The sequence below is a fragment of the Drosophila sechellia genome, chromosome 3R (assembly GCF_004382195.2).
Source record: "Drosophila sechellia strain sech25 chromosome 3R, ASM438219v1, whole genome shotgun sequence".
Taxonomy (NCBI): Eukaryota; Metazoa; Arthropoda; class Insecta; order Diptera; family Drosophilidae; genus Drosophila; species Drosophila sechellia.
Window position 1 is genome coordinate 15,734,817 of NC_045952.1, and position 12,434 is coordinate 15,747,250.

The 12,434-nt window shown below is 40.6% G+C and overlaps 1 protein-coding gene across 1 annotated transcript; it reads left to right on the forward strand.

Annotated features, from left to right (window-relative positions):
- Nucleotides 1–5,816: 5,816 nt before the first annotated feature.
- Nucleotides 5,817–11,521, forward strand: LOC6606609 (calcyphosin-like protein). Its single transcript, XM_032722447.1, has 5 exons — nt 5,817–5,971; nt 8,726–8,874; nt 10,565–10,684; nt 10,890–10,947; nt 11,008–11,521. Exons 2-5 carry the CDS (start codon nt 8,726–8,728, stop codon nt 11,320–11,322), a joined length of 642 nt encoding a protein of 213 aa, XP_032578338.1. The 5' UTR covers nt 5,817–5,971; the 3' UTR covers nt 11,323–11,521.
- The last annotated feature ends 913 nt before the right edge of the window (nt 11,522–12,434 follow it).

A 12,434-nucleotide genomic window follows, 5' to 3' on the forward strand; every position in this document is an offset into this window, starting at 1 on the left:
TGTTATCCCTCAGAAGTTATTCAGTCAGTGGGCCGAAACAAAACCGAGGTCTGGCCAAAAACCCAGATGCCCAACCTCTGACCCACTGGCCAGATGTTGGCAATGCCGCAAAATCTGCAACGTCCATCCACTTTTAGGTGGGCAAAAGGGTCAGCACTCGGAGTCCGGAGTGGGTGAGAGGTCATGGTGGTGGTATCGGTTGCCACCCCCTTGGCGGCGTCAGCGGTGTTTGCAGCTTTCTGCGTTTGCAGCGTTGCAATTTATGCAAATTGCTTTCAATTTGCTTAGTCCATTGCTTTGTGCGCCAATTTTCAGCCGACTCGTGCCGATTGAAGCTAAAAATGCGGCATCAATGGCGTGGAGAGAGTGCTCCATGCGGTTGTATCTGCCACATTTCGTTATCGCTTTCGGAGGCGTTAAATTAGGCGTGCCAATCCATATTCGTGTGCCCCAAGTTCCCATCACCGGCGGCGCGTGTTTCCCATTATGGTATTTTGATTGCCAAAGGGGTTATTTTCCACAGTTCCTGGGCTTTTAGCATGTTGTTTTAAAGAACATTTCGCAGACCAGCGTAGATCTTTAGAAATCTTTTCTTAAATACAATTAATACAAAAACGTTTTTTTCGAAGCCACTGTATTGTTTGACCAGCAAATCAAAGACCGTAAGGAAATTTGATTTCTTCTGACATTCTGCATTCCATTTTCGGCAAGACATAACCATTTTTCCCTCTTTGCAAATCGGAACAGGAACGTGTCAACTGCATTAGAGAAACGCCTACAATGGATTTGCAGATCCCAAGAAAATTCACATTTGCAACAGCTCAAATTTCCGGCCCAGCAGGCCCGCCCTCCAAAATGCTCCCATTCGTACGAGCTCGCAATTTTAACATACAACATTCGGATGCCTGGGCATCTGCACCTGCTTTAATAAAGCCTTCACCTGCAGACAGGCGGCAGGACAACAAAGGATCCCACAGCAGGAGCAGGAACAGGGACTTCGCACTGGCTTGAAAAGTTGCTGTTGTTACTGATGCAGTACCAACTTCACACCAGCACAGTGATTACAATGGCCATAAGCCATCCACGCAGCATATACAAGCTTGCATAAATTTGGCTTTGTTGTTAATTTAAAAACTAATTAAAAGACATGTTTTAAGTCTGCGAAACAATTTAGTATTATTTAAGATTCTACATGCCGAATATGGCATCGATTCTGGTTAATACCTATTTTAGATTCCAAAGGAGTCCAACATAATTGAACTGCAATTAGAATTGCAAGTTTCAGCTACCGTTCTTGTTTTAGATGCAGGGACCTTAAGTGTTGAAAGTCCTGTTGGATCTATTGTCGAGAACGCTATAGTTGTGTTCCTCGACTATCAGATACCCATTAGCCAGCTAGGACTTTCCAAAGATCTAAGCTTCCATACGGACGGGCAGACGGACATGGCTATATTGGCTCGGCTGGTGATCCAGTACAGGATAATATAATCATTAAATGGTCGGACATTTAATCATCATTTTCAGCGTATCTGTTATACGAGCAGCGGGTATATGTAAAAAGGTATAGCAGACGATGTTACCGAGTGTTGAATTGTGTTCGCATTTTGTCTTCATTGGGGTTGGAGTTGATCCAGTGGACCATCCACCATTCAATTCCCGCTCTCGTTTGAAATTTATTGTTGCAGATGCCCGGACGGGGAACGTGTTCCCATGTGTGGCGCATATGTTTCGCCTTTTTTGCATGCAATATTCTATTGAAATATTTGCAAATTACTGGAGGATTTCACCATCGTCCTGGCAACGACGTTGATGCCGGGCCCAGACAATGGACAATTTGCGAAACAGAATCAGGTATTTAAAATGTTCACTCCATGCGGCTCTAGTTGTGCAGATTTAAGCATATATGTACATATATGGAGTGGACAACGCCTGGAGGGCACCAGGAGAAGCTGTCTGTGGCTATAATTTATTACAAGGAACAAAGTTATTTTAGGCGTTGCACACGCTCATGTTCATCTATAAAGTGCACTGGGTGAAAAATGTGTTCTTATCGATTACACGGTTCAGACACATATTTATTAGTTTCCAGATAATAAACATGTGTAAATTATCAGAAATAAGTGCACACTACTCTTTAACTACGTTGTCAGATCAATATTTTGAACGACTGTTGCAAAGCTTTTAAAAAAACTAAAAAGGAATATGTGTTTTCAGTCAGAAAGAGACAGTTAACTGTACTGCAATCTGAATAGCATTAATTTGTGAATCAAAAGTTGGGTTAACGTACTTTCTCAGTGTAGTGTGCGAGCACATATCCTTTGTTCTGCTGGCAGGACCGGAGCATTCATTAAATAAAATAAAGTTAGCTTGTAGTAATTGTCAACGACAGTTTGATGTTTTTGTGAAATATTACAAGTAAATTGTTTTGCCGGCAGCTCCTTCGACCCATGCAGATTTCTCGCATCCTGCGAGAGAATGAGAAAATATATTCAGAGCCAGCCCTTTATTGACAGTGTTGCAATTTGCTAAATTCGATTACATCATGCATATAAAAATGCCTGCCAACCGACGATGATGTATGACCGAAAACGTTTTGGCCATGATTAATGATTTGCCCTGTAACTCTGATTGTTACCAAAGCAACGGAATTACGACCGGGCCGAACAGAAACCTCCACAAGTAGGAGCCAAGGTCAAAAACCAGAGCAAACTCAATTAATATAAGCGACGGGTCAACAATCAACAAAACCGCGACATCCATTTCCACTTTTCATGCGACGCATTTCAATGGCCATAAAACGCAGCTTTAAAGCCGGCTTACGTCCTTGGCCATTCCGTTGTTTCAGCCCCGAGTGGGTGGAGAGCGGGGCGTGGCAGCTGAGGTCGCCATTTCACTAATTAAGTAAATATTTGACAAAAGCTCTTCGCGTGTCCGTCGTCCTTCGTTTCAAGTGGCAAGTTATCTGGAATTTTGCACGCCCGATGCTTGGAGATGAAAACCGGTAGTCGCCTATACTGTGGCTACCACAATAATAGACCCTAAGAATAATTCCTTGTCAACACACTCATAAATAATAGACTGAGTCGGGTGGACCGACGTTCACTCCACTTTTCCACCGGCTTCCCACCATCGGCATCGTCATCATCATCATCAGCACTGTCAGATTCAAGTGGCCAGGTACAGACAAAGGCAAGGTATTTATCATAAGCAGGGCTAGAAATTCCAAATCCCAGAAGAAGAACTTCTAAGTACCTCGGGTCATGATGTTTTTTAATTCTTCTTTGTATTTATTTCAGGATATCCACTTCAATTTCATACCATTACAATCGTAAATAATTATCCGAGCTTTAAAAATATCCTTGCAAAAAAACAAAATTTTATTATCAAAAAGCTAGCGTTAATATCGAGAGCATCCAAAATGTTCGTGACCATTTTTCCAGGCGACAAATTTACCAGTGGCATAAAATGAGTTCCACTGACGAGGTTTACTCCACCCCTCTGATTTTACCTGACGAAGATTTGTCATCTTTTAAATACAACAACAGAGCGCAGTGAAGCGAATGGCTTCAGGGCGAAGGACAAAGGACATGGCAATAATGCGTCGCAGCATAAATTTTATTTATTTTATAAGCGCATAAAGCTCTGGCCATGGTCGAGAAAAAGAGGTTGCTTTTCTACACTAGCAGAAAAAAGTATAAACTATGCTCAAAATGTTGTCAAATTAGTTTAAATATGTGCCAAATATTATTCTTTAATATATTTTCAATGTTCCTTCTTATACCAAACCAAAAGTTTTGCGTCTCCACAGAAGTTATAACGCGAACACACACATTTCTCTCAGTGCCGATCTAGAACCAGCAGAAGCGACAAGTAGTCCTTCCTTCACCGTTTTTACCCCCGTTGGCTGGCAACTTTGTTCGTCTAATACCTGAGATGCTTGGCCAACACTTTGTTGCCGTGTCGCGGTATTCAAAATAGGTTTTTAGTAAACTGTCCGGAAGTAGGGAAATGCCAGCGGCATGGCCACGACCATGGTTATGAAGGGGCAGTACGCCCACGAGACCGGCCACGCCCCCGCAGGATACTCTGTGTGTGACTGTGCGTGATATGAGCGCGTCTCAGGATCTCGGCACCGCAGACACTTCATGTCAGGCTTTGAGCGTAATTTTTCTTGGGCAAAATAACTTGAGCAGCATCGCTAAACGAGCTTTTTACGCTGCCCTTGTTATGAGAAAAAAGGGGAGGAGATGAAAAAAGATGCGGGGGGTGTCGCTGATGTCGTGGCAACGACGCGCATGTAAAAGTTGAAAGATTTGCATAAGTAATTTGACAAAATGTAGTTGACAGTAAAAAGCAGCGAGCCATGCACACATGCACGCAGAATGCTACTGACAAAATGATATGGCCAAGAAGTGAGGGATTCCCCTGGAGTAAAATGGGGTTTGGGGCCAGCTGATGACAGCTAGTGGTTGGCCAACAAGAAGGCGCAAATCTCCCCCACATGATGGGGCAATCTTTCTTACTTATAAACCCACGAGAAAGCAGTCGCATTAGAGCAGCAACCGTTTCATTACCCCAAATGAGAAATGTGACGCGGGCACTGACAATGGAGATAATAACAAGTGGAAAATAGCTTCAAAATTTAAAGTAATTTCTGGAAAAAGTAGAAGAATTGCGCTGAAAATAACACTTATTTAGAAATGTCTTACTCTTCTAGTAGCTTTCTTGGCGAGTAAAGCTCATTTTGCTTTAGGACCTGTTGGTAACCATACAAAAAGCTTTGCGCTTACCGCTGAATTTTCTTAAACAAAAATTAGCTTACAAGTTTTCGATTCAGAAATAAATGTACTTATCCTTCTGCCCGCCGAACTACTTCCAAATTAAATGCTCAGTCGCAATATTTATTGATAGTCACATGAAAACATAACAACCGTGACATTGTCAAGCATTAAATCGAACTATGCCAAGAATCCGATGGACTAAACACACTTTCCCAATGTTTGCAACTTTTCCAAATGTTACCTTTGCATTAATGAAAATTTGATTCACAAGACTCAAATAAACATATCAAAGCACTTGATCAATATGTAACAGCATTTAATTTCACTAAAGTACTGAAAACTTCCGAAGAGTATTCAACGAATGAAAAGTACAACTCATAAAGTGCACATCAATTTGGCATAACTGTGGCATGATATGCGCGCATAAATTTTATGCACTTCAGCGCCACAAAAAGCGGTAATGATAATGCCGTGTCGCGTCATAAAAATATGATACCGAACACCCCCATTCCCCTAAGAAAAAAGGTGAGCACCCCAATAACAATCGGAAAGGGGGAACGAAAAAAATGTACCTAAACAAAGTGCGACATGCCACAAAAGCTCGCGTAAAAATGTATCTATGCATCCCGTAGACGATTGGCAGAAAAACAAGGCTGTTGCTAAGCTTTTTTTACAGTGCACTGAGAATATAACCATAAACTTGGATTATGGAATTATTTGCCAGCGTGTTTCTTATTAAAATTTTAAGCACCGACCATGGCTTGGTGTATACAACCAAAGTAAGTACTGTAAAATTCATTTAATTAATTATTTGATTGGTTTCATGCAATATTTGGAGCATATTTGTCCGATTTTGCAGGTATCATAAATAAAGCAGATATCGCAAAAGTTTGATTAGATAAAAATAAATACACTTCGCCTTTCTTTCTGTGCTTTTTGTCGGTTGGGTAAGGACGCCGCTTATGGCGATGGTATATGGGTGTGGGTTCGGAAACTATCCACAGTTGCAACGGGTGAGTGGATGCCCCGGTGGTGGTGGTTTTTCCTCATTCGTTGCGAACGCTCCGCACACGCGACACGTGCGTGGAAAACTCCGTATTGCTGCTACATTGTGTATTGTGAAAAGTTGAAACTGTTGAAACTGGAATAAAATAATAATAGACACTGAGTGTCTGCAGCTGCCGGGAAAGGTAAAAAGTGTGGCAAAGAAATAATCGACATGTCTGTTAATTATGGTGAAAGTTTTCCCATGCACATGTCGCTCCTTTTGCTATGCTAGCTATTCTTTTTCCTTCGTATATATCTTTTATATATTTTTTTGGAGCGACAGCTGGCGTTGTCAGTAGCCGATACTTTGCTTGTTAGCGAAACGGGAGGCATGTCATCGCATCTCTATATTCAGCCTCAGGTCTTGGCTCGTCCTGATGGCTTTTAACGTTGTCCTTGCTTCCTTTTGCTTAACTCGCAATTTATGGTTAATCGATGTTGTCTTTGAACGTGACCTATTTGCTTTATTTGCCGTAGGTTTTCTGGCGTTGTCCTGCGAGTCTCCTGTATTCCATATCCTGTATCCAGTGTGTGTCGCCATTATCCCCGTCGCACTCAGAGCCCTGCTGACGTGTTAAATCGTCTTTTTGTTTACCCTTACCCTCAATAAAGCCATAATTTATTTTTCATGTTCTATCGCAGTTCGTTAGCATCTCTTCCTTTTCGCTTTCCATTTTTTTTCTCCTCGTTAGATGGCATTTCACTTTTTGCATACGTGGCGTATGCGCTATATTATATTAGGGAGAGAGAGCTCGGCGAAATCGATACTACGGACGACCTTGACTTCCGGCAAGGATGCTGCAGTTTGCCATTGAAGGTGCATTGTTGCCTGGCAACATTTGTTGCCAAGACCGGCAGCACCCTTTAAGAAAGCTTTACTGTTTTACAATCCTTAACACTCGATCTGCTATACTTCAGTATTATACATTTTAAAGTATCTTTTTGAGATCAAATTATGTATTACTTAAACTTGCTATGACTAAGATCATCGTAAATCGTTGGTGGTGAATTTGTGTTGATTCAAATATCTACTATTAAGTTCAGGACAGTTGAAAGTTATGTTACATTCTGTCATTGTTTAAATATGGTATCAAATACATTTTAATTCTTATCTAGGATTAGTTGCTTTTTCATTTTCAGTTCATCGCTGCATATTGGTATCCAAATTTTTTCCAGTGACCTGTGACCGAATGGCGTGTGCCATCTAAGGGCACTAAAGGGCCACCTGGGGCTGCTAATTAGGACCCTGTTCATTACTCACGCCGCATTTGTCGTGACTGTCTAACTGACTATCTAACGGGGTCATCGGGAATGGCTCTCACAGTGGCTGTATAATTATACTACATAAATATAAAAAGTTGGTATAAAAGCTTTGCATGGTTGTTTACTCAGACTGGCATGACAGCCATTCAAATCACATCAATCGATGTAATTTCCCGGCCTCGTCAGTCTTTTTCCCAGTAAGGGTTTCAAGGTTTCATAGAAATTCCGTAATTTTGTTACCTTCTGAATCACGAAATCAATGTTATTGATTTGGAAGGCAAATATTTGGCTCTTCAGGGTCTGTTTACCTCACTTCTAACAAAAACTGAACTGATCAATGAGTCAACATCAAATCAATAATGAGTAATAATAATTTAAACCAAGTCCTGGCCAAAAGAAACCTTTTCCTTTAATAAGCCAATAAAATCTACTTAAATTCCCGTGTATTTACAATCCAATGACCCTGTCTTCGTCGCGCGTACAGTCGTAGTTTATACATTTGTTGATGAAACTATTATTATTGCGAATTGACGCGTAAAATATTGAGGTGAGTGCACACACTTACCCTCGCGCACCAAATTGAGTGCTAATCAAACTAGTTGGACCTCGAGTCTGCACGGTTCATTGAGCCAAGTGCCACCCGGTGGGAAGCGAGACCCACCCTCTGCTCTCTATCTACACTGGGCGAAACTTCTTTATATTGCAAACAGCAAACTTGAAATTTAGGACATCAATACTAAATCCATGAAACACATGAGAGACTATTGTACGAGACTTAAACAAATGCTTTAAGGCAATTTCTCATTTAATCCTTAGTGCATAAGTCTTTGAATGTGGCAAAAGTATTTGTAACATAAATTTGTCTAAAGTGATTCCTTCATTGGCTGGCAAGCCTTTCGATGCCATTGAACCGTGAAGTGAGTGCGCCATAAGTGACTGACAAGTTATATTTGGACAAATTAATTTAAAATGTAAATCATCTAGATAAATTACAAGCGGCTTTCGGTCTCTTAGAGACAACGTACGACGACTTGGCATACCACCTTCTGGTGTAATTAGGCGCCTTTGAGCCAAAGTAAATCAATTCCGGGTGTAATAGCCCTGGGCTATAGCTGTCGCAGCCTGGCAACCATGGCCTATCCAATTTTCCGGCCAGAAAAATATTTGCCGAGCTGACAATTATTGTAGCGGCGTAAACACAGAAATTAAATATCAAACAAATTCCTGTAAATCGCCCGCAGGCAATTGACAGCTTATAAGGAAGCTTAGACACAACAAAGGAATCTCAAATGTTAATTAACTACACACAAATATAAAGAAGAAATGATAACGTTATTCCTACTAATATACAAATCTCACAGGCAGTATTTAATCATTTAATATTGCTTGGCTTCTTGCAAACAAATATATTTTTGTGCGTGCTTGGAACTAGGCTGCTGTAAATAAAGATTTAATTTATCCCAAAAGATTTAATAGAATATTATTTACCGTCAGTAGAAATTGGAAATAAATTAAAACTTACATTTTTTAGTTGTATCTTTCTCACTCTCTTTGATTTAACTTCAAAGAACTTCAAAGGCTGCGCTTCGTTACCACTATAGATTGATTTGAATGTGTGTGTTTATTTTTCGCAGATGCATCGCGAAAATGCCTACAGCAAGGAGGCCGAGCTGAAGAATCTGGCCAAGCGCGAGTTGGCCAACGGGTTGGACAAGGATCCAATTTACAAATTGCGCCTGCAGTGCTTCAGTCGCGGTGCCACCGGCATCTTGGGCCTGTCCAGGTAAGCTGGCTATAACGACTAACCCCTTACCCCCGATTGCCACCACTTCAATGAACTAACTTGGCAAAGAATCAGGAGCTTAGGCTTAGGTGAGGCCGACTGTTTGCATAATGATGCTCCAGTTGTGTGTGTTTCAGATACAGCAGGCTTCATACGGATTGTTTGCTATTTGTTTCTTATCTGCATACACTTTCGGTAAACGAAAACTGTATGAAATTGATCAAATATTATATCAGCTTTGAAAGTCATTTCAAAGTACGACTATTTCTCGCTAAGGGAGTAATATGTATTTATTATTTATTTCATTGAAACACCTTTGTTATTAGATACAATTTTTTTTCTATGGTAGAATCGGTTGAGTATCAATTTATAAAGCATTGATATTCGCCACTTTTGGATTCCTAAAGTGTGCGGATTTATCTAACTTTTTTGGCAACATGCGAAATACGAGATGTGTAGAGGTGCAAGAGATGTGAGCCGAATTCCCCCATTATTCGCCTGAGATGCAGATGAGCCTCTTGTGTAGCGTTGCATCCCCGAGGGGCAGTATTAAAATGATGAAATCGTTGAGGGTCCCACAAGTGACGGAATAGAGAACATATAGCCAGAAAAAGGGCAGGTGAAGATGGTCGGAGCTGGGCAGGAAATATGGCAAATGAAACTGAAACTTTGCCGGCTTTTTCTGCTACCGCTGCTCCTGATGATGATGTTAAGTTCGGGCTCAGCTAGGCGCATGTAAATACGAGCATGCCGAGAGTTCGAGTGCATGTTGAACTAACATTCTCGAAAGCGCTTTCAAGTGTGTGCAGGCCGGGCAGGAAAATAGGGAAAAATAGAAAAAACTATAACTATGAAGCTCGCTGGAAGACTGTGGAGGAGGATGCCGAAGGGGGAGTGGCAAAAATCGCTGACTGAATGCAAACAAACATAATTGGATTTCTGTAGTTGCTGTCGAGCAAAGCCGCACTTAAAGAAATTAGATGAAATTTATTGATATGTTATTTAAATTTTAATTTGATTTATAATTTGAGAACATTAAAAATTGGATTTAAATAGGTGCACTACAGATCTTAAAAAATATTTTGTTTCGTATAGAAATTACTTTTTCGTCCAGTATAGCGACCTGCCACGGCCTCCTTCCACAATCCCCACAGTGTTTGACTCAGCCCACTATTAGTTTTTATTTCAATTTGAGCTGCGAGCAGAGTAGAGTTAAACCGCGTCCACCTGTACCGCCCACCGCCCAAAACCTCCAGTCCCCACCTGTTTTTCCCGCCCGGCTGTCTGCTAACAATTTCCCGTTTTGAATATATAGACATTTTGTACAAAATCCTCGCATCTGCAACATATGTACGGTATGTGCATTTGTATGTGCATTTTTGTTTGTTGGCTTGTCGGTCGGATGGTGGCTGTGCCTATTGGCCTCGTCCTCGTGAGCGCGCATTTTCATTTGTATTTATGCAATTTGTTTGTTTGCCAGCCGGAAAATTCAATGCATCGAATGCATAGCTGAATGAGCTCCCACTCCCGATCCCACTGGCGCCCACTCCTCTGAGTATCTATCAATGGCATATTCTTATCCGGCTGGCTTTGTCCCGTGGCAATAATAGGAATATATTTTCATTTTGCCATTCATATTGCGAATTATTTTTGTGCGGCTCTCGTTTCTGACTTCGTTTTATATTTCCAGATCATTCCGGGTGATGGACGACGATGGCAGCAAATCTCTCAGTCCCGAGGAGTTCAAAAAAGGAGTCACGGATATCGGTCTGGACCTGACTGATTCCGAAATCGATGAAATGTTTTCCAGGTTGGTAATTGCCTTGTCAACTTAAAAGAGAAATGAAGACTTGAACTCTTGTTCAATTAGTAGTTGAACGAAAAAAGTTCATAAATTACTATTGAAACATAAACATAATAAGAATCATAAGTAACTAAAAAAATAATAAAGAAGCTATGAATAAAAAAATTAAATAAAATATGATATTAAATACAATTTTTAATTTATTTCCTAGCTTCGACACAGATGGAAGTGGTAATATTAATATGACAGAATTTCTGGTAAAACTGCGTGTAAGTAAATTGTATATTTAATGCAACATAATGTTGTAATTAGAATATCTTTGTTTTTAGCCTCCTATGAATAATTCGCGTATCAGTATCATCGAAAAGGCCTTCGACAAGATGGATGCCAATGGCGATGGCCAAATTACTGTCACCGATTTGAAGAATGTATATTCGGTGCGCGATCATCCGAAATACTTAAGTGGCGAGATGACGGAAACCCAGATATTCACGCAGTTCCTAAAAAACTTCGAGGTGGGTGCTCCAAATCCAGACGGCATCGTCACCAGGGAGGAATTTATCAACTACTATGCCACGATCAGCGCCTCGATCGATAACGATGCTTATTTTGATCTTATGATGAGACAAGCCTACAAACTCTAGATTGTGTTCCTCTTAGAGATCTAATATCTAACGTCCATTTGCCGTCTCTTAACCTTTATATGTTGATTGAATTGCGCACATGTAATAACAACTAAAAGCCAAGCCAATTGTTTTAATTACATATACTAGTAATGTTGAAATCTAATTCTTGTTGTAACATTTGAAAGTCAATAAAGGAAAACGAAAACATTTTCGAAAATATTCAACATTGGCGCTTCGTAATAGTTGATTTGCGCTTTAAACCGCTTTAACTAACCTAATCTTTGGCTTTATTCACCGATTTGCGAAATGACAACGCAAATCAGTCGAGCCGTAAACATTCCAATACCCAAACCCTCTTCGCCGCTCCAGTCGCGTGTAGTTTTGGCCAAATAATGCGCTATAATAATTTATTAAATTAAAGCCGCGTGCTAATTAGCATAAAACTAATTAGATTACTTGTACATGCGAAGCCGCAAAGCACGGCGTAACACTCGCTGAACGGGCACAGAGTTGGGTTTAGAATACGGTTTTGGTGCTCGGGCGGCATACGCGGCGTATGCGCAATCGTTAGCTGTGTGTTTTTGTCGCTTTTAATAAAAGCCAGTTTGGCAAAAAGTCAGGCCAGCCAACTCAGACAGAACAAATAAGCCTGATTAGCTCGTGTTTGTATGGGTGGGCGGCTGTTACTGAGTTTATACGGTTCTAATGTTGCCAAAGCTGACAAAAATGCTTCATTCGAATTTTATTCGAATCTGCCTCGATGTAATAGCCAGGATTTTGGCATCTTTAGTATCAGACTTTACAAAAAAATAAGTTTTTCAAAATCAGGAATAAGAGAGATCATGACATTAATTACTTGGAACTTTTATGTATACATTTGAAAACACATCATGGAGATGAACTCTTACCACAACGAAAAAACTTGTGCGACTTCTGAGCCCGCTCAAGTGCTTAATTAGAGGCTTATTAGAGCGCTGACGACGGCAATTGGCAAACTCTAATTACATTCATTTCGCATCGATGATAAGAATACCACATTTGATTATAAGCCGGGTAAACAAGGCTTAATATCCAGTGATATTGATAACAGCTCGGCAAACGTATAGGCCTGATTATGCAGCCAAGTTTTT